Here is a 19924-nt window from a genome sequence, read left to right as displayed (position 1 = left end):
ATGATATCAATTTAATAAAAAACAAACAGCACGTTGACAAATGTTGACATTTTGACTTTGTTAAGGCAAAGTCATATTATACATACGGGTCAGAAAAGAGCCAAGAACGAGGAAACCAGATTGTAATAGATTATCTATAGTCTGGTCTGTGAGCACGTAGAATTTTGTCCAATGACCCCAAGCTACCAATCCTTATCACTCGCGCGTAATTATGTTGCTGTCGCGCTCGCACACACACTGCGGGTGCCAGTCGCACAGTCGCGACAGTAATATAATTACGCGCGATCGAAAAGGATGGGTAGCTAGGGGTCATTGGACAAAATTCTACGTGCTCACAGACCGGGCTTTAGTGTATAATGTCAAATCTGTGTGACTTGCCTACCCAGGTGAGTTACGATGGCCGCGAATGTATAATTAAAATCCAAAGAAAAACAACACTTCCTATTTTGTATCCAACTCTGTCGTGCTATCCAACTATCAACATTAAAAAAGCAAGCCTCCGACAGTTGGGAATGTATATCGGCTGACTAAAATCTGATGTCTACCAACACAGTGAAATGGAATAGTAAAATGTCTTCGAACTAGAGCGTATCAATTTTTTATTCAGCTGAGCATAATGTGAGTGTATAAATAATTTATTACCACGTGTTGTCGAATAATTGACAACTTTAACCTTCTGAAATCTTGTTACTTCTTAAAACATGTTGTGTATCTACTGAGTGATTGCATTGTCCCAGTAATTTCAACTTATCTTTGTAATAATCGTAACAGTGACATTTGTGACAGTCCTTTTTTCGAAATGCTCCACCGAGCTAAATACATACAAAATATGCCAGAGTGAAGCGATTTCGTAATTTATTACGCCTGTCACCTTTATGTTAATTTGAACTCAGTACGAAGATGCTTTACTTTCTCATTCCACTGTGACAAATTATACTAGTACAAAAGGTATGAAAGGCGGGCTGTAACAGTGACAGTAACACAGTGACAGTACCTAGAGCGTGACCTCGGTGGTGGCTCGGTAGTTGCTGAGTAGGAACGGCGTCGGAACCAGCTCCGCTCGCCGCCGGAGCCGCTGCAAAGAGCGGCTGCGGTCGTGTGCAAGCGGCGCAACTGGAATGACAGACGGTCTACTTAGCTTGATACCCATTGTAGTACTAAAAAAGTAGTTGAAGCTAATCTTATGAAGATAGCAAAGTAAGTTTATTCAGAAAATGTATCTATTAAACGTCTAATACAGAGTATCGACCAGAGTAAATACAAATGAGTAGGTCATCTTCATAGAAACGCACGGGCGCGGTTTGTATGTGAGCGCGCCAACACGTATGCGGCGCGCACGCACACACTGACAAAATTTAGCGGGGATTAGCGGGGAGCCAGTCGTGGTTGCGCCGAATTTTGTCAGTGTGTGCGTGCGCGCCGCATACGTATATTGGCGCACTCACATACAAACCGCGCCCGTGAGTTTCTATGAAGATGACCTACTCATTTGTATTTACTCTGTTGATACCCATTTTAACACGAAAAAAGTAGTTGAAGATAATCTTATGAAGATAGCAAAATAAGTTTCTTCAGAAAATGTATCTATTAAACGTCAAATACCGACATTTAATTCGATACGAAGTATCGACCGACAGACATTAAATATCGGAGTAGAAAAAAAACCAACTGAACATCTTGCTGTCACAGTTAAGCTTCGAAAAAATAGTAGTTATCTACTAAGGCTGGCTTGCACCATCTTACTTCAACTTAAAAATCACTCTATACAAAAAAACACCGGTTATCGTTATAGTTACGGTCAAAGTTAGGGGGTGCAACTCAACCAAGTATAAATATTTTGACCAGTTTTTGTAACTTGAGTCGCATCACGTCATGCCCTGAATAGGACGTTGCACACCTCTTCTTTTCTTCTCTTATTTCTTCTATAAGGGCTATATTTCACCGGGACACCGTGGCGGCGCAACCAGTCGACGCTACCAACAAAATGTATACAGCTCTATAGAGAGTTACTCACCTGGTGTCCGTTTGGTTGCGCAAAGCTGCATACATTTTGTTACATACGGTGAAATATAGCCCTAAGAGTGGCAATAAATGTGCATGAGTCATGAGTGAGTTCATGGGTGAGTGTAGCATCTAACTGATAAGTAGTTCACATACCTGGGTGACGCGGCCTGGGCAGCGAACACGTGTGCGCGGGTCAGACCCAGTACTGGTTGCGGCGCAGCATCGGGTTGGCGGGAGCGGCGCCTCCGCGCACCGGGAACGCCGACTCGCTCGCCTCGTAACTGCTCCAGTCTTCGGCCTGCTCAAGATAAAATTATGACACGTCAACACGGTAAGACTTATTGACAAGACTGACAGCGATGTGCAGCTGACGAGTATATGGAGAACATACGGAGTCCATGAAACACCTACTGTGCGAATGCGACGCGCTAGCTAGAACTAGAATGGGTCTCCTGGGGTCGGCTTATCCGACACCAGAAGATTATAGGTCCCTCTCACCCAAGCACTTGATTCACTATATGAATAGGATCTTTGCGGATAAAAAGGTAAAAGGGAAGCACAAAAGATCCTAATGGGTCGACGTGCACTGCGCCCACGCGCGGCCCTAGATAAAATAAGACAGCGATGTGAGAGTATGCTAGGCTGATGAACACGGCTACGCGTACTTTACCGCATGTTTTGGCCGAACGGACGCGGTTGGCCGCAATCGCAAACGCGCATATGCGCGACGGTCGCCGCTGCGCGCCGTTTGATGTGAATCCCGGATTACTAATGTTTGGCCAAAAAACGTTTCCCAAATTATCACATCGCAAACAACGTTTCGCAAATTTTCATTTGGCAAATTCTCATTTGGCAAAGCAACTTATTGCAAACTTTTAATTCGCAAATATTGTTTTTGGCATATTATTGTTTAGCAAATTATTGTTTGGCAAAGTATGGTTTGCCAAATGTTTCATTAGGCAAAAATATTTCACGATAAACTATTTACAAAATAATTTGATTGGTGCATAGAATGGATACAAATTAGCTTGTGGTTATTATTTTGTTTAGTGGGTAGTTAATATAAAATTTGTTCTACATTAATTTCCTTATTTCATTCTTTTTATCGAAATTTCCAAACGATTCATTAACAATAGAGGTGATTCTAGCGCTCGGCGGCCGCTGCCGCGGCACGCTTCGCTCGCCTTCGCGCATTAAGGGTCACTGTTCTAACCTAACCTAACCTACTTTTTTCTGTAATACCTACTTTTTGCAACCATACTATTTCCTGCAATGTTTTACATAAAATTCTTGTGAAAACCATGATCATGTGCCTTATACTTTGATTTGTGGGTAACGGTGGGTAAGTATGTGAAGTGTCAATTTGGCCAAACAAATTATTTGGGATATAATATTTGGCAACATAAAACATTTGCTATATAAACGTTTGCCAAGTAAAATTTGCCCAAATGATAATTTGACCAAATGAATTAGTTGCGAAAAGTACAGTTGCTAAAAGTTGATTTGGGAAATGAAACTTTGGCGATAAGTTGTTTGCGAAGTGAAATTTGGCGAAAAGTAATTTGGCCAAACGGAAGGATACCGTGAATCCCGCCTTAGTTCACATCACCAAGTCCACCAAGATAAAAAAATCGCAAGATTCAATAGCTTTTATTGGGGGGGGGGGGTCTACAACTTCATACACCAGTGGACTAAACTCGATGATGAAAAATAAAAATTGGTCTAAAGTCTGTTCGCCGAGAGTTGATAAAAAAAAATATCAGAGGTTCTAGACTCATTATAAATTGCGGCCCGCTAATTATTTTTGTCGATATAATGAAAAAGTTGGTAGATTATCATTATTATCTCTTTTTAATTTACGGGAATTATTCCGGTTAGGGCATACGTGGGGATACGGATCAAACACGTGGCGTCCATGTGTTGGATAAAAAGTATTTCATTATTATCAAGTGGCTTATAGTGTATCCCAATGTTGGGCCCTACCCACTGTCATACCATTCATTTCGGTCTTATGTAAAATAAATCTATTCCGTTTCACACATTGCGGCCCACCGGCCGGGGCGCTTGACGACAGCTACGTGGCTCGTACCATGGTACTCAGTGCGCGTTGTGACAAACGACGCCCGCCATACAGAATGCGATAATTAAGCGACAGTCGCTATTGCAAGACATTTCATAATATTTATTAACTCTCGGCGAACAGACTTTAAACAAGGTTAACTTACACTTACATCTGTGTGGTCCTCAGTGCCGTAAGGGTAGCGCGTGTTGAGGTCCAGCGCGGCGTCGGCCAGCGGCGTCACCTTGCACGCCACGCTGCCGCTCGACGGCAGAGGCGTGCTCGCGCCGGTGTGCACTGACTGCTCTGACGACACGTACCTAGGGAAAGATCAATGTGAAATGAAAACGACTGTCAAGTGCACATGAGAGCTACCCTCGGAGATGACATCACCCCACCATGTACCTCGTCAGCGCAACCACGACCATGGATTCCGTGGAGGGTAGTTGAACGGGAAGCATGGTCGATCTGTTTTAATGGTTTCAATTTATTATTTAATGGACTTTAGTGTACAAATTTGGTGTTATTTTGTGTTCTAAAGTGCAGTGAAGTGATAAATTATAAAAACCATTGAAATACTTCGAATTTGAGCGCGCATCGAATGTCGAGTGGGTTGTCGTATGAACAACCCGCTTTGGACCCGGTGGCGTCTCGAAACCTGCTTACAGGCATACTTAACTCCACGGAATCCATGAAAAATCAATAGAACTGAAACACTACGTTCTATTGATAATAACTTTGTCAATTATTTTTCACTCGACATTGGCAAAAATAAACCTCCCAGAGAGGTTTGGTTGCCATTTAAAAAAAAAACCACGACCATTCTGACAAGAGACAAAGAGTGTCCGACTAAGAAAAAGAAGCCAAGTGACATCATAAATCTATACTAATATTATAAAACTGAAATTGTGGAACATGACGCTCAACCACCATAAGGAGTTAGAGCATTTAATTTACACAATCTTGGTTTGTCTATATATACTGGGCAGGGTAAAAAACTTCGTCACCGCGATGCAGGATTGTATGCGCGGTGGAGTTTGCCATAGTAAGATCGTAACAGCGCCATCTGTTGGTACGGTTTGTAGTGGCGCAATTTATTAATCACAGTTTGTTTATTTGGTTGAACGCGCTAATCTCAGGAACTACTGGACCAATTTGAAAAATTCTTTTTGTGTTGGATAGTCCGTTAATCCCTGAAGGCTTTAGGCTATATATCATCACGCTAAGACCACTAGGAGCGGAGCACCAATGAAGAATGTTTCAAATCAGTGATTTTTTTCCTTTTGAGAGCTGACGCTGCGTAAACGGTTAAAGTTTCGCATAAATTATGTATGATAGGATTTTCCCCTTTAAAAGTTCTACAAAAAAGTCCGCTACAGCATATGTCTATCTTTTATGGTTGGCTCACTGTAACCTTTTTGTCTGGATGTCTGGATGTTTGTTCCTCTTTCACGCAAAAACTAATAAACGGATTTTGTTGAAACTTTACAGTATTATTATTTATAACCCAGGCTAATATATAGGCTACAATTTATGACGATATGTGACAAACTAAATTTCAATAAATAGTTAAGAGGTGAGAAATATCCTTAAAAACGCCATCTATCGACGTGCTTTTGACGGTCGTAAACATTCATGAGAGCGAAGCCGTGAAACGTATCATTAGTCCTAATTAGGAACTAAATATTACATTTATAGAACTGTTCATAATATTTAAAATTTAGTCATTATAGATATTTTATGTAATTGAATAATTCACTGTGTTTAAACGAGCAAATCAAAGTCTAAATTAGTGACCGCCATCTATCGACGTGCTTTTGACGGTCGTTAACATTCATGAGAGCGAAGCCGTGAAAAGTATCATTAAAATTTTATGTAATTGAATCATTCACTGTGTTTAAACGATCAAATAGTATTCAAACATTTAGATAATAACGTTAAAAACCATTTAAAAATCCTATGAGAACTTTTTCGACTTCTACACGGACGAAGTCGCGGGCAAAAGCTATTTGTAAAATCATCATCATCATCATCATCATTTCAGCCATAGGACGTCCACTGCTGAACATAGGCCTTTGTAAAATAATTAGACTAAATTATTAAAAGTGCCTATCCAAAGTCATTAGTCCACGCGGACGAAGTCGCGGGCACAGCTAGTAATAATGATAAAAGTGATAATTTAATATTTTTTTTGTTAATTAAATATTATTAGTAATTTGTGAAATATCAAATTACTAAAATTACTAATAGTCCCGTTAGCCCCTCGTACTAATCCATACATGCCGCATGTGCCCACCCATTAATGTGGAAACAGCGCCCACCCCCCGCCGTGCGTATAGAAACGTAATACGCATGTGCGCTACTTTCAGCGAACGAAGCGACCATAGCCGAACGGTGAAGGTGTCGCACTGGCCGAATCGTGATAGGTACGGCTAGCACGAAAAACTTTCGAGTTCGAATCGTTTGCGTATTCGAATCGCCATCAAAAGATTTAGTACGAAAACTACAACAGTGCCCTTGTGAACGTGTCGTAAAGTAAACTTAGAAATGAAAGAAATGGTTACAAGAAACTTATTTTGAAGATCAAAATTGTCACGTTATCGTTTAATTCGAAGGTTGAGTATCGAATTTTGTCGAATACGCAAACGATTCGAAGACGAAAGTTGTTCATGCTAGAGGTACCGAGGAACCCGGATTCGATCCCCGTCGCCGCTCGATTATTGTGGTGAACCCAACTCGTATCTCGAGCATATTTAGCTTATCAAGACGGGTTAACGGGACTATTAGTAATTTTTATTTACACATTGCGAATATTCTTTTAAAAAATACAAAATCTGTTTATACTATTTTCGATACATAGCTGTTCGCCCGCGTTAATTTTAAGAAATCTTTGAAACTCGAATGGAAAGATGTTGAAAAAAAAACAGTGGTTGCTGTGTTCCTAACTGAAAAGACATTGATTCAACCAAAAAAAACCTCGTCCAGACTTTTAGACAACTAAAGACGTTAGTGTGTTTATGGAGGATTTCCACCTTTTATGTAGTTTCAGATGATAGGGGAGGTAATAGCTTAAATGTATGTGTAGTCAAAACATTGATTCAATCGAGTAATACAACGTTGACAGTGCATGACACAGTATCTACAGTAGATTATGACATCTCATTCAATCTATAACCAGAGCCCCGATTACGGTAACTTTTAACGTTTCCAATCCAGACACGCTTCTCGATTCTGCGATACGATTGGTCGTTCAACAGCGTACGTCAGCTGTTTTGACCAATCGTATTGCAGAATCAGAAACGCGTCTGGATTGGAGACGTTAAAAATTACCGTAATCAGGGCTCTGGGCTGTTGTTAAACTGTATTTCTGAAGTTCACAATGTAACTTACCGTTTAATCGGCGGCGTGCCCGACGAAGGCGAAGGCATTAGGTGATCGGGCGGCCTGGGCAGCGGTATGGGAGCGACCGCGCCCTGGCTTTGCCCGTGAATCTTGACGAGGGCGTTCTGGTCCCGCATCAGGTACCGGCGGCATTTAAGCAGCCCGAATATCACTACGATAGCCAGGACTGTACCTGACAGTGCCATCAGTATCATCATATAGTAGGACGCCGTTTCGCCGTTTGATACCTAGGAAAAAGACATGATAGTTTCATTGAAGATTATAAATAATGACAAGAATATCACATAAAGAAGAAATGTTGTCAAAACTTACCAGAACTCCCTCATGACTCTCCGGATCATTGGGTCCCGGCAAATTCTTCTTAGGCCTATTGCCAATGAACACTTTAACCTCCCCCGCCGCAGGCTGGAAAATAGTCGCGGCCAAAAGAAACTTAAAACTATCCTCTATCCCATTTAAATCACTTATCTTCTTCTTAGTGACGTAGTATATCACACCGGCTTTTATGTCCTCGTGAGTGAAATACGTCACCTCTCTAACACTCGCACTCGTTTTCTCCCCTGAACTCCTAATTATCTTCTTTATAACGCCGTGTCTGGGCTTTCTTAGTATGGTGTACACAGGATCACTTGCAGTCAGTTTTGCTAGACCCGTGGCATCCATAATATTGAGATTGATCTTAGCTTTTTCAGCTTCGACCTTCAAATCTCCTAACAGCTTCATCAAAGGCTGCACTATCACTTCTATCGTGAAGGGCCTCGTTGAATTACTATTATGAACATATGCTACGAGGTCGAAGCTATCATTAGCAGTAGTCATGTCATTCTGCATGTAAATAACGACCTTATCTATTAAGTCTTTATGAGAGAAGTAAGTCACTGGACTCCTGCCTACATAGATGATACCATGAGACGGTTGTCTGGTGATGTTATACCACACTTTAGTCTTCTTAGCATTGGTCTCCACGTATATCTGATCTGTGGTCACCGTGGCTACGTTTGAACCTTGTTGCAAGTTGATCGGGTGCATAGAAGTCGCATTTAAGATTACTGGCAAGACATCTATGGTGAATACAGTGTACGTAGGCTTGAACTGTCCGTCCCACACTCTAAAATAGAACGTCGCAGTTTGTAATATACCAGAATGTTCATATATGATGCGTCCGCTATTTATATCTTCTTGCGTGAACTTATTTATCGAAAGAGCTTCGTCTATGGTCTGGTTTTTGTCTAACATGACTATCCTCCCTTGAGTAGGGCCGCTGATGATGTCGTAATGAATGCCAGATGGACCTGTATCCGCGTCTTCGGTCAATAAGTCGTTTCTGGTAATCGTATAATTCTCTCCTTGGACGACTTGTATTTGCGGCGAGTCTGTCAGCAGTCGGAATGGTTGGTCATTGACTGGTATTATATGAATGGGGATCGTGACGTTACATAAAAGGACGTAATCTGGCAGCAAGTATAACGACATGTCGATTTTGTCCTGTAAAGTGTCGGAATCATCGTGCTCGTAGTTTACGACTCCGCTTTCGAGTTGCGACTGTGTGAGTGAGGACATGGACGGCTGTAACTCTCCGTGAGACGGCGAAGACCACTGTGCCTCAACTTGTGGCTGCCTCAAGCCAGCTTGAGTCTCTAAATATGATATTACGTTAGTCACATTCACTTTTATCGGCACCTTGCCTCCTTCTTGCACCTCAATTTGAGGCACGTAAACGTATTTTGACAAGCCGCCAGATGATACAGAGACCTCTATGTTAAACGTTTGGTCCATAATCGGTTTTGCCAATGCCGCTTCGACGGTAAAGATGAAGGAATCATTGGTGTATAGATCTGAGAAAGGGTGCGTGTGCTCGTAATACACTTTAGAATCGTTGACATCTTGTTGAGTGAACTGTTTTATTGTTCTGTGGTGGTTGTCACCATTCAGCATAATAAGTCTACCGAGGGTAGGAGCTCTCTCAATTTTGTATACAATTGTTCTGGTAAGATCTGAGCATTTTGACATAAGAAAGTAGTTGTTCAATGGCTCCCTCATGAGTGGGAATACGCGGAGTTTATTTTTTCGGACCAGTTTCAGTGAGACTGATTTTGTAGAGATTAGAAATGTGATTTTAGATAGTTCGTGCAGACCGTCTGTGACGTTGAAGATCATCTTGCCTTTCGTGCCATCTGAAAGACGAGCACTTAGATTATTAAAAGAGCTTACACAAAAATAGCATAGCTAAGTTGTTTCGCATATTATTATGAGACATAATATTTTAGATGAATCGTGAAGTGTATACTCACTCTTATGCACGAATATGACTCGTCCGTTGTCAATGTCGGCTTGTGTGAACCGACTGACGGCGGTCTCCAGGTCACCCTTCAAGGATATGTAGCCAGAGACTATGTCTACCACGCTGATTGTGACATTCTCCAACGGCGTGTCGATATCATTCACATCTGAAATCGGAGATTATAATACTTATAGTACATGTTGGCGTGCTGAACAAAAATGAAAGACTGACGTGAACAAAATTTGATCTGCCTCTATAAACATTATCCTAATCTAATAACGAATAATGTGGTTTACATTTGCCAAAACACAGCAAGGGAAAAAGCTAGGAGCTGGACCCTATTCTCTCTCATCCCACCGGGATAGGAGATAGCTCAAAGAGGACCTGACTCAATTCGTTTCATACCGAGCCGGGCAACACTGCGTACTAATCTCTCGTTTAGGTACTACATTCAGTTAATTTACAAACACTATAACAACTAATAATAACACTTAAACCTACAATCATTTAATTTACAAACACTAGAACGACTCTACTAATAATAACCATAGAGATAGAGAGATGCCAACTAATGCGCAGAGTTCGAAACTCAGTGTCACATTAGAAATTCACACACACAAAGTAATCAAAATATGTACTCATTATCCACTACGGAATCAGTACTCAACGTTCGAATAATCTTTAGTACAACGCAAGCAATGTAAACTGCTTACATTATGACGTCGCTGCTGTCATCATTGCTGTCACGAGCAACGTATTCTGTTTTTGGGCAAATTGCTGCGACACTGGCCCCGCCCCCTTGTCACATCTCCCTTTAGTTTCTGTGATCTGTGCTAATAACACTTAAACATACAAATACTTACACAACTCGTTCCTTGTGAAGGTAAAGGTGCCTCCCTCCCATACACAGAGCCCGGTGTTGGCAGCCACGATTGGCGTCTCATCGTTCACCGGAACTATGTTTATTCGGACGTGGAAGGGCTCGCTCTCTTTGCCGCCCTCTGTGATCGCTGCGAGTTTGAACGCATCTGCTGACTCTTCAGAACCGTCGTTGACATACTGAAAGAGATGTCATTTGAAGATGGAATGTAGTCATATTATTACATAAGTTAAAGCCTGGTCCGTGAGCACGTAGAATCCCGTCCAATGACCCCAAGCTGCCCATCCTTGTCGCTCGCACGTAATTATGTTGCTGTCGCGCTCGCACACTCACTGCGGGCGCGCGTCGCACAGTCGCGACAGCAATATAATTACGCGCGAGCGATAAGGATGGGTAGCTTGGGGTCATTGGACTGGATTCTACGTGCTCACGGACCAGGCTTTAGAGGTAAGATAGCCAGTTCCTCCGTGGTTGATTCCGGGTGAAGGTCGCTTGCACCTTCGGCCTGATACTGATCATCACTTACCATCAGGTGAGATACAGGCCAAGAGCTTCCTCGTTGTGGATAAAAAAAAAGTTTTATAAAACCTGGCTGGGACTTGAATACAATGGTGCAGCTTTTTCGTATGTCTCCGTATTGGACGAATTATTGAATACTGACGTAGGTAAGAACTTCAAATCCTGCGCTGTGCGGATTGTGAAGAATTTGAAACGTACGTTAAGTTTACCACAGTGGATATGTCGACATGTAAATGTCTTCCCATTTCGTTAATCATCTATAGATTTCATTATCATGAACTGTATAGCAATAACAAGACACAGTTATATATGAATAAAATTATAAATTAATATGTCATCACTGTACCTGTATATTTCCAGAATTGAGTTTCAAAACGGGCAGCAAAGTCAGTTCTTGATCAGCCATCACAATCTTGCCGAATTTGGGTTTGTCCAGGACCTTGTAGCTTACAACTTTGCCCCTATAATACTCCGTAAGAGTCTTGAACAAGTCTGGTTTGACACTGACCGTGTCTCCTTCGACCACGGTCAAGTTTGACGCAACCACGTAGAAGTGTTCGGGTATGATGATGACGCTAAGTTCTATGTCTCTCAGCCAGCTAATGCCGTTGGTTACGTCCATTTTGATTCGGTCTCGTGTTCGATTGACCCCCGACTGGACGTATAAAAGTCTGTTGGCGTTGATGATTGACTGATCGAAAACTTGGGTGTGGACTGGTTCTTCGTAGTTCTCCAATTCTATGGTGCCGGGAGTTGAGGCTATTTCTAGCCAGCCGTGGTAAGGGCCTTCGGTCACTTTGTATACGATGTTTGACGGCTCGATTTGCGGATGCATTACCTGAAGCAAAAACGTGGGCTTTAGACAGCTACAGATGTTATTCGGGTTAACGGCGCGCGCGCTTCCGAGCTTAAAAACATCTGAACCAGGGTTATTGACTACCCCAGTACACACATTACTGAAGTGTTTTGTGCGTAATTTAGCGTATTCATTTTTTTTTTGTCACCAACCGTGACTAGACAAGACCATTTGGATATCGTAACTCACGAAATATAAACTCTACTATAGTTTATACTCGTACATACCTCGAGGACATCTTTAGTGATGTTAACGCTAGTGGACTCTTCAACCACAAGCGGGCGAGAGGCGGTCACGCGCAAAGGCTCCCAGTAGCTCGACGGGAATATCCTGATCGGGTACGAGCCTTCGCCCCACGTTTCGAGGCACATCACTTTGAATCTACAAATATAATAACGTTATATCATCTAAAACATTATAAATCGTCTAAAATTCAAAAATGTTAACTAAGGCTTTTGACAATGCCACTCGGGCAATAAAATTTGTGAAGTTCTAGATTTTACACAAAAATGTGTCGATCAAGTAATTTTATCAAGGAGTTTTCGACGCGTGCTGCTGATGCTAAGCTTGAAGCTTATCAATTTCAGGTGTAAGGAATGCAAAGCAAATACTGCGCTTGATTTATGGAGCAAAAACTGAACTGCCAGCACCGAGCTGAATTGATAAGGCGACGTTTAGCTCCTGGTGAACATTATAACCTACTCGACCAGTCCACTAAAGATCTTATTTTGATTCAAGATTTACCAATAACAGATTATTCTTACCTGAACTGATCAGACGGCGTCTTAGGCTCCCTATGCCTGTACGCCACTCGGCCTGCCGCGACATCTAGTTGTGTGAACGTGTACGCGCCTTGTCCTTCGCCGACCTCTATCGAACCATGCTTCGGCTCTAAGGTCACCTCGTAGCGGATGTCTTCTTCAAGGCAGTTCATGTTTGTGTCCACCTGTGACGATAATAAACGTGGGTTTAAGAAAGGCATGTCAGATATGTTTTAGAGAAAACAACTATCACGAATCCTTACTACCCATTAAGTACATATAACGCCCCTTTTAAGGAAATTGGTAGCCAATGTCAATTCAAAATGAATAGAAAAAAATATTTATCAACCAAATATTATATGCAGTTGCTCACCTGCATATCTCTAGCTGTAATAACAACAGCTTTTCCATTTTCTACAATAGAACCATTTGTTGGGTACATCCTTATGAATGGCGGCGACGCCTGTATCTCCAAATTCCCGTTCACGTCGAACAACCCGTCTGATATCCAGAACGCCATCTTCCCGTACTCCTTCCCTTGATGCTTGAATAACACCAGATTCTTATTAATATCGTCCTGAGAAAACTGAGCGATCTGTTCCGCAGGATTGTCTGCCCTAAAAATTCCACCATTCGGAGGATCTTTCGTAAACCTTTGCACCGTGTAGATGATATCCGAAGGCTTAGTATCCAAGTCGGCATCTGTATAACTCAGATCCCTAGCCGTGATCAGGCGAGCTCCCCCGTGGACTATGTGAAACACGTTTTCATTGGCACGCACTGGACTATTATCATTCTTGAGTATTATATCAATGTGGAACACGCCTACGTATTGGAAATCCTCCGGCTCCGGACTTAGAGCCATGAAGTGGAATGAATCGTGCCTACTCTCAGAATCATCATGCGCATAGTAAACCCTATCTGAATTCAGTTCTTGCAAGGTGAAATAGGTCGTGTTATCTCGAGCGATTTTCAAGTTATCATTGATGACCTCAATTTTTCCATGCTTCGGAAGATGTGTTATGTTGAACACGAGATTAGTTACAGCATCTGTTCGGAAATTTAGATGGGTAGCAGGGATGACCATGCGAGATCCTTCCATGACTTGTAGTCTTTCTAGCGTAGTGTGCACTCGACCCGATGAATAGTCTGATGAAACTGACCCAGGAACGTGTCTGATCGTCATCACACCAGTAATGTTCTCGCACTCAGTAGCTCCCACTACGAAAGAGAATTCGTCTTGTATATGCGAATAGGCTCTCCTGTGTAAGCGATACCATAGCTGGTCCGTGTCTATATGGTGTTGGGTGAAGGTGCTGTGCACTTGTAGATGATGCTTCCCTGATGACAAGTGAAGTATACCATACTTGGGCGCTTTCAGAATAGTGTATAACACTCTGTCACTCGGCAAAGCTAGTGGTTTCGTTCTAAATCGAAGATGCTGAGCGGATATAAATGCTTCCCTTGTATTGTTCAGCACAAGCTCTTCGTTGGTCGATTGGTATAATTCGAGTTTGATAAATGTCAATCGAAAGTCGTATAGTGTGTTCGTTCGTATCGTTCCCACTGATGCTTTGAACTAGAAAAAGAAATCATATTTAGGACAAACAATTTTAAAATGTAAATAATTACTAATAGAACTAAAAATACCTTGAACTCATCATGTGTCGGGCTGCCCAGTAAATGCATGTAGCGGACGCGTCCAAAGTTGACCATCTCACTTGTGAATGAGTCGACTGTTTGCCACGTGCCGTCTAGCACTCGTAAGCGTTCCACAACGCCAAATTGTGGCGGTTTTACAATGTCGTACCTGAGGGATAGAAAATATGGTTACACTGTAGACTAGTAATTTTTAACATTATTGGTATAGAGGTAAGATACATTGGATTTAATCACATAAGTACACAATTTACTTTAGAAGGAACTACGACATTGATGGACAGACTTTTACAAGCGTAAATTTCGAAACTATACAACATCAATAAATCATTGATTTCGGCCGATAGTTGGGCCCGATTGTAATTTATATGAAGATTCGGCCGATACCAATGTGCGCACTTTCATACATGTCCATATTGATCAACAGCCCGGGCCAACTATCGGCGAACAAAAAGTCTCTAGTCTATGGCTAGGCTTAGTTATTCCAATACTCTTAATTTATCGCCGATACATACATATCACACTTTTTATTTATTTAAGGCAACATACAGTCATGTACAATCAATAGTATTATAGTAAAGATGAATATGATTAAAGACCAAATTAGTGCCCATTTATAGCTATTACAATATTGGTTACAAATGAGCCACTCTTAGGACTAAAATTTTTAACACCAAGCCAAAACCTGGTGCACAGACAACAGCATATCGAGCCAACCACTATGGAATCTTATGTAGTTGTAATAGTTACTTTTTGCAACTAAAATATATGTAGATATAGGTCCGACATGCTGTCAGTCGGAAACAAAATAAAATAAAACAGAAAAATAAATGAGGAACACAAAGATAGTGACAGATTGGAAAGCTATTCACTAGCCAACTTATATCTAAAGTCGGATTCTTTAGAAATTTCCCTAAATGTAAACAAATATGGCCAACTGACATTAAAACATTTTTAATCTGTGCCCTAGTGAGACGACAAAACCTCTCGTTAATCGCGGATTGAAATTATTGTAGTACTTACGTACCTATAGAAATAATTTATAATGCTTTATAAAGCAATGCATTAAACAATTAGTAGTACATTCAATGAAGAAAAAATACATTGTTGATTAAGACCCTATTTAAATCTATTTAAATGCAATCAGTAATAAAAATAATTGAAATAAAATCAATTAAATTTACCGATTATTGTCTATGACTTACAGGTTATAACACTGATGTGTCAGAGACAACATGGAGATAACACATAATTTTAAACTTCAAGTCAATTTGACAAGTCTCCCAAATTTTCATCTTTCACATAATTTTGCTAAAATAATTTGTTTAAAGATTGATTCCAAACTTGTATAATCGTGAGTATAAAGTTGGTTTCATGGGCTTGTGAAATAATGTGTATGATATTATGAACACGTAAGTGATTATGGTGTAATTGTGTGCAGAAGTGTTTGTTTACATTTAAGGAAATTTCTAAAGAATTAAGGTATACGACTCACTTCACGTGCACATTGGTCTCGTCGGCATTCGTGGTGAATGTCAAATTGTCGGCGAATATGATAGCGTGCGCGTTGTGAACCAGTTGCAGACCAGTGTTGTTGACCAGGCGCACTTGTAAGGGAACCACGGAGATGCGAAGCACGCCTGGCCCGCTTGTCTCTATGCCGTCTGACACCTGAGGGATGGAACAGAAAATATGCTTAAACTAAGTCAAATAAAATTTCATCAACAGCCCTTTACAGTCCACTGCTGGACTATGATCCTCCTCCACTATAGTGGAGGGTTTTGCCATAATCTCCACGCTTGGCAGGCGGGTTGGAGATCGCAGTTTAAAAGATTGATGTTTTTCAGAGAGCGCTGCTGCCCATTCTCTGTTTGATGTGTAGTCCCTAAGTCGCCTCTTACGACACCCGCGGGAAGAGTAGAGGTTGGTGACAAATGTATTCTACTCTGCCGTCACCACACGGCTTACACCCGCGGGAAAAGTAGGGGTAAAAATAAAATTTTGTCTCAGTGATAGGATGCACTCGAAAAGCGAGCTTTAGACCAGCAATAAAACTTGACTTCCACAAGCTATTTTTTACAACTGTGTAAATAGATGTGGCAAGCTAATTTCACAACAAGATTTACAGTGGTATTAGCTTGTAGAAGACAACATCTGCAAATTTTATATCTAAACCTCGCTTAAGACAGTGAAACAGCTTATTAAAAAGGGCACGTCGGAATATAGATATGTTACGGTTAAAGGGATAAATTAATCACATTTATCAGTGATTATTACATAATGTAACCTTAATACTAACAAATATCATAAAAGAGAACACCGGCTTATGTACAGCCTCACATTTTGAACGTTTTGGTATCATATATTAATATAATTTGGCAAAATGAGTTTGGACTGTTTCTTGCATAACATTACTTTGCCATAATGCCTATAACACATTGTTTTGATTTAAAGTGAAAAATAGGTTAAGGTGCGGCGGGGGCGGCCCTTGGGCCACCCCTAAGCCGCCTATTTAGTTTTATACACACATAAATGATCTCAGATTAATCACATTTACCAAATTATGAGGTAATTATTCATAACTAGCTTTCCGCCCGCGGCTTCGCCCGCGTGGAATTTTGTCTGTCACAGAAAAACTTTATCGCGCGCGTCCCTGTTTCAAAAACCGGGATAAAAACTATCCTACGTTCTTTCCCGGGACTCAAACTATCTCTATGCCTTTCATCAAAATCGGTTGCGAGGTTTAAGCGGGAAAGCGTAACAGACAGACAGACAGACAGACAGACAGACAGACAGACAGAGTTACTTTCGCATTTATAATATTAGTTGGGAAGTTGGGATAACCGGCGATTATTCATAATTTTCACATTTATCACATTAACGGTAACAGATATATTATTTGTCGTTTTAGCAGAGTAACAAGTTATATACCAGTAAAGAATAGAATAAAATCTCAGGTTACAACCCGCGAGTTAACTGCGCAGCCTCAGAGGTGAGCAGCGCGCTTGCGCGTGACGTCACCGTCACATCAACGCTCTGGTACTGACAGAGCGAACGCGGGGAGGTGTGCTAAGCAGTGGCGGATTTACNGGCATTGCCATTTGCCGCTAGTAGGCCATTCAATTTTTGCCGCCCCTACCTACTGACTTTTGAAATTCAATACGTTAGTTTAATCCCGTTATTAGTATGATTGTGAACTTAATGATATTTCTGTCAGTTACTAGATTATTATTGCAACCTGCTATGTAATGAAGAGTTTAATAATGTTGACCTAAAAACAGCAGTATGTACTAATCTATGTACTAATACTAAGGTGGGCAAAGGCATGACTTAAAAATAATATGAACACAGACAAAATAATGTGTGGTCAGTAAACATTGTTTTTGGTAAATATTTTTTATTGGACTTAACAGTTTAAAAACAATACAAACAATTTCTATTAAAATATAACATGTTAACAATTCAGTTAATGGTGACAGACAATGAGATCAAATAAGTTTTATATTATTTTCTTGCGAGATTTTAAATTAGCAAAATCATTAATTATATCAACGTATGAAATCTTTTTCATAAGTTCTGACTCTATGCACAAAAGAGATAAAGCATTACTTACTAGGCCAGAAGAATTAGATTTTAAATCGGAAATAATTCCTACAAAAGATTTTATTGCTTTAATGGCCTCATTGGTTGCCCATTAAGACTTTCCTAGGTTTTCGACTTCGACGGAGTTGTGCTTAAGTGGTGGGGGCCCCCGAAAGAGATGCTTTTTAGGTTTTCCGGTTATACCGCGTAAAGTACTTACCCTATCGAAAAGTGGTCTTCCTAACGGTTGAAGGCCATTTAATCCTGCATTAAATAAGACCTAATTAATATGTTTTGGACAAACCGTTCTCGTGCAAATGTTCGGCAAAGTAGAAAATATGTGTATAATTAATGGCCCTCTCCACGTCCAATAGTTCGTAACCCGTAGGCTCCCTACGGAGAAAGAGGGGCAGCCACAGTAGGTAACACAGAGTCGTTCAGGTGAGTGCCAGGAAGAGGTGCAGCAACCGCAGTTAAGGAACGGCTGGGACGAACAAGGATAGGCGCATCCAGCTCGTAAGCCTTGATAGGGTTACACTGGTTGAGGCGCTCCTTTTCAAGACTTGGAAGCCTGCGGGTAATGAGCCATTGGACGTGGAGAGGGTCATTAATTATACACATATTTTCTACTTTGCCGAACATTTGCACGAGAACGGTTTGTTCAAAACATATTAATTAGGTCTTATTTAATGCAGGATTAAATGGCCTTCAACCTTCAGGAAGACCACTTTTCGATAGGGTAAGTCCTTTACGGTTATCGGTATCGGTATAACCGGATAACCGAAAAAGCGCCCCTTTCGGGGGCCCCCACCACTTAAGCACAACTCCGTCGAAGTCGAAAACCTAGGAGAGTCTTTATGGGCAACTAATAAAGCCATTAAAGCACTAAAATCTTTAGTAGGAATAATTTCCGATTTAATTCATTTTTGTGTTTGATTCTACTGGCCTATAAGCTTTTCTTGACCTTAAGTTTTTAACCCGTTTTAAGCAAGAAAAGCTTCTCTGTGAATCTTCTCGCCTGAATGTGCATAATTAGCTAAGAACTACTTAAAGGTAAACAGCTTTCTGTTTACCAAGGCTTGGTAATACAGGGTGGCCCAGAAGAAAATTAACTTTTGAAAATTCAAGGAAACGAAAACTGTACCTACATTTTTACAGAACTTTAACTATTGCAATTTAAAGAAAATTTAATGCAATTTATTTTTAAATTTACTTTTATTAAATTACATCGCCCAGGAGATTTCCTTGACGCTTACAACATTCGATCAAAATACATCAAAATCTTGGAATGCGTTCGTCAGAATTACTTTAAAACCTATTTTCAATTTTTTGCCGAATGCTCAGCTTCAGTTGCTGCATGGTTGTTGGATTATAAAAGATACTCTATTCTTAATGTAACACCACAGAAAATAATTTTCTGGAGTGAGATCAGGGCTTCCTGGTGACCAGGAGATGTCACCCCTGCCTGAAATTATTTTTTTGTGTCTCTTACCATCTAAATGCTCTCAGTTGAACTGTGACACGTAGCCCCATCTTGATGAAACCAAGTGCTCCGGTCATAACCTTGCAAATCTTGCAGCTTTGAAATAAAAAAGCTTTTCAGCCTACCAGTATAGCGCTCCCAAAATTAATCATCCTTTCAATGCAACAAACCAATTAAGCAGTGGTGAAATCTCACTGGCCTGCCTCTAAGAAGCGCTAATCTTATTCCAGCAGACTTCTTTCTGTGAGGTTACCTTATGAGCAGAGTATACCTACTCTAATAATCCAAAAACTGTGCAGCATTCGGCCATCCTGAATCCATTTTGAGGTAACTCTAAGGGCTCCTCCACACGACGCTGCCACCGCGCCGCCGCGCCGACGCCGCGCCGCTACACTGTTCATTACGCACCGAGTAAAACCGCCGCCGCGCCGCCACCGC

General features: G+C 41.0%; 1 protein-coding gene across 2 annotated transcripts in view; it reads right to left on the bottom strand.

Moving 5' to 3' along the window:
• Positions 1 to 285: 285 nt before the first annotated feature.
• The window catches only part of kon (chondroitin sulfate proteoglycan 4-like protein), a 45486-nt gene continuing 25847 nt past the window's right edge, over positions 286 to 19924 (bottom strand). Inside the window, exons 13-25 of one of the 2 annotated variants that reach the window (XM_028322815.1) lie at positions 15917 to 16092; positions 14413 to 14572; positions 13136 to 14341; positions 12766 to 12947; positions 12229 to 12382; positions 11492 to 11983; positions 10610 to 10805; positions 9757 to 9912; positions 7778 to 9639; positions 7454 to 7692; positions 4230 to 4383; positions 2158 to 2302; positions 286 to 1113 (exon numbers count right to left, since the gene is read on the bottom strand). In XM_028322815.1, the coding sequence (XP_028178616.1) occupies positions 2198 to 2302; positions 4230 to 4383; positions 7454 to 7692; positions 7778 to 9639; positions 9757 to 9912; positions 10610 to 10805; positions 11492 to 11983; positions 12229 to 12382; positions 12766 to 12947; positions 13136 to 14341; positions 14413 to 14572; positions 15917 to 16092 (5082 nt within the window). In that variant the 3' untranslated portion in view covers positions 286 to 1113; positions 2158 to 2197. The remainder of the gene's footprint in view (positions 1114 to 2157; positions 2303 to 4229; positions 4384 to 7453; positions 7693 to 7777; positions 9640 to 9756; positions 9913 to 10609; positions 10806 to 11491; positions 11984 to 12228; positions 12383 to 12765; positions 12948 to 13135; positions 14342 to 14412; positions 14573 to 15916; positions 16093 to 19924) is intronic. The other variant, XM_028322816.1, reaches the window with a different exon arrangement.

The sequence above is a fragment of the Ostrinia furnacalis genome, unplaced genomic scaffold (assembly GCF_004193835.3).
Source record: "Ostrinia furnacalis isolate ACB-3 unplaced genomic scaffold, ASM419383v2 OfSCF0519, whole genome shotgun sequence".
Lineage (NCBI taxonomy): Eukaryota > Metazoa > Arthropoda > Insecta > Lepidoptera > Crambidae > Ostrinia > Ostrinia furnacalis.
The sequence above is the reverse complement of the archived record's forward strand: the minus strand, read 5'-3'. Positions and strand labels throughout refer to the sequence as shown.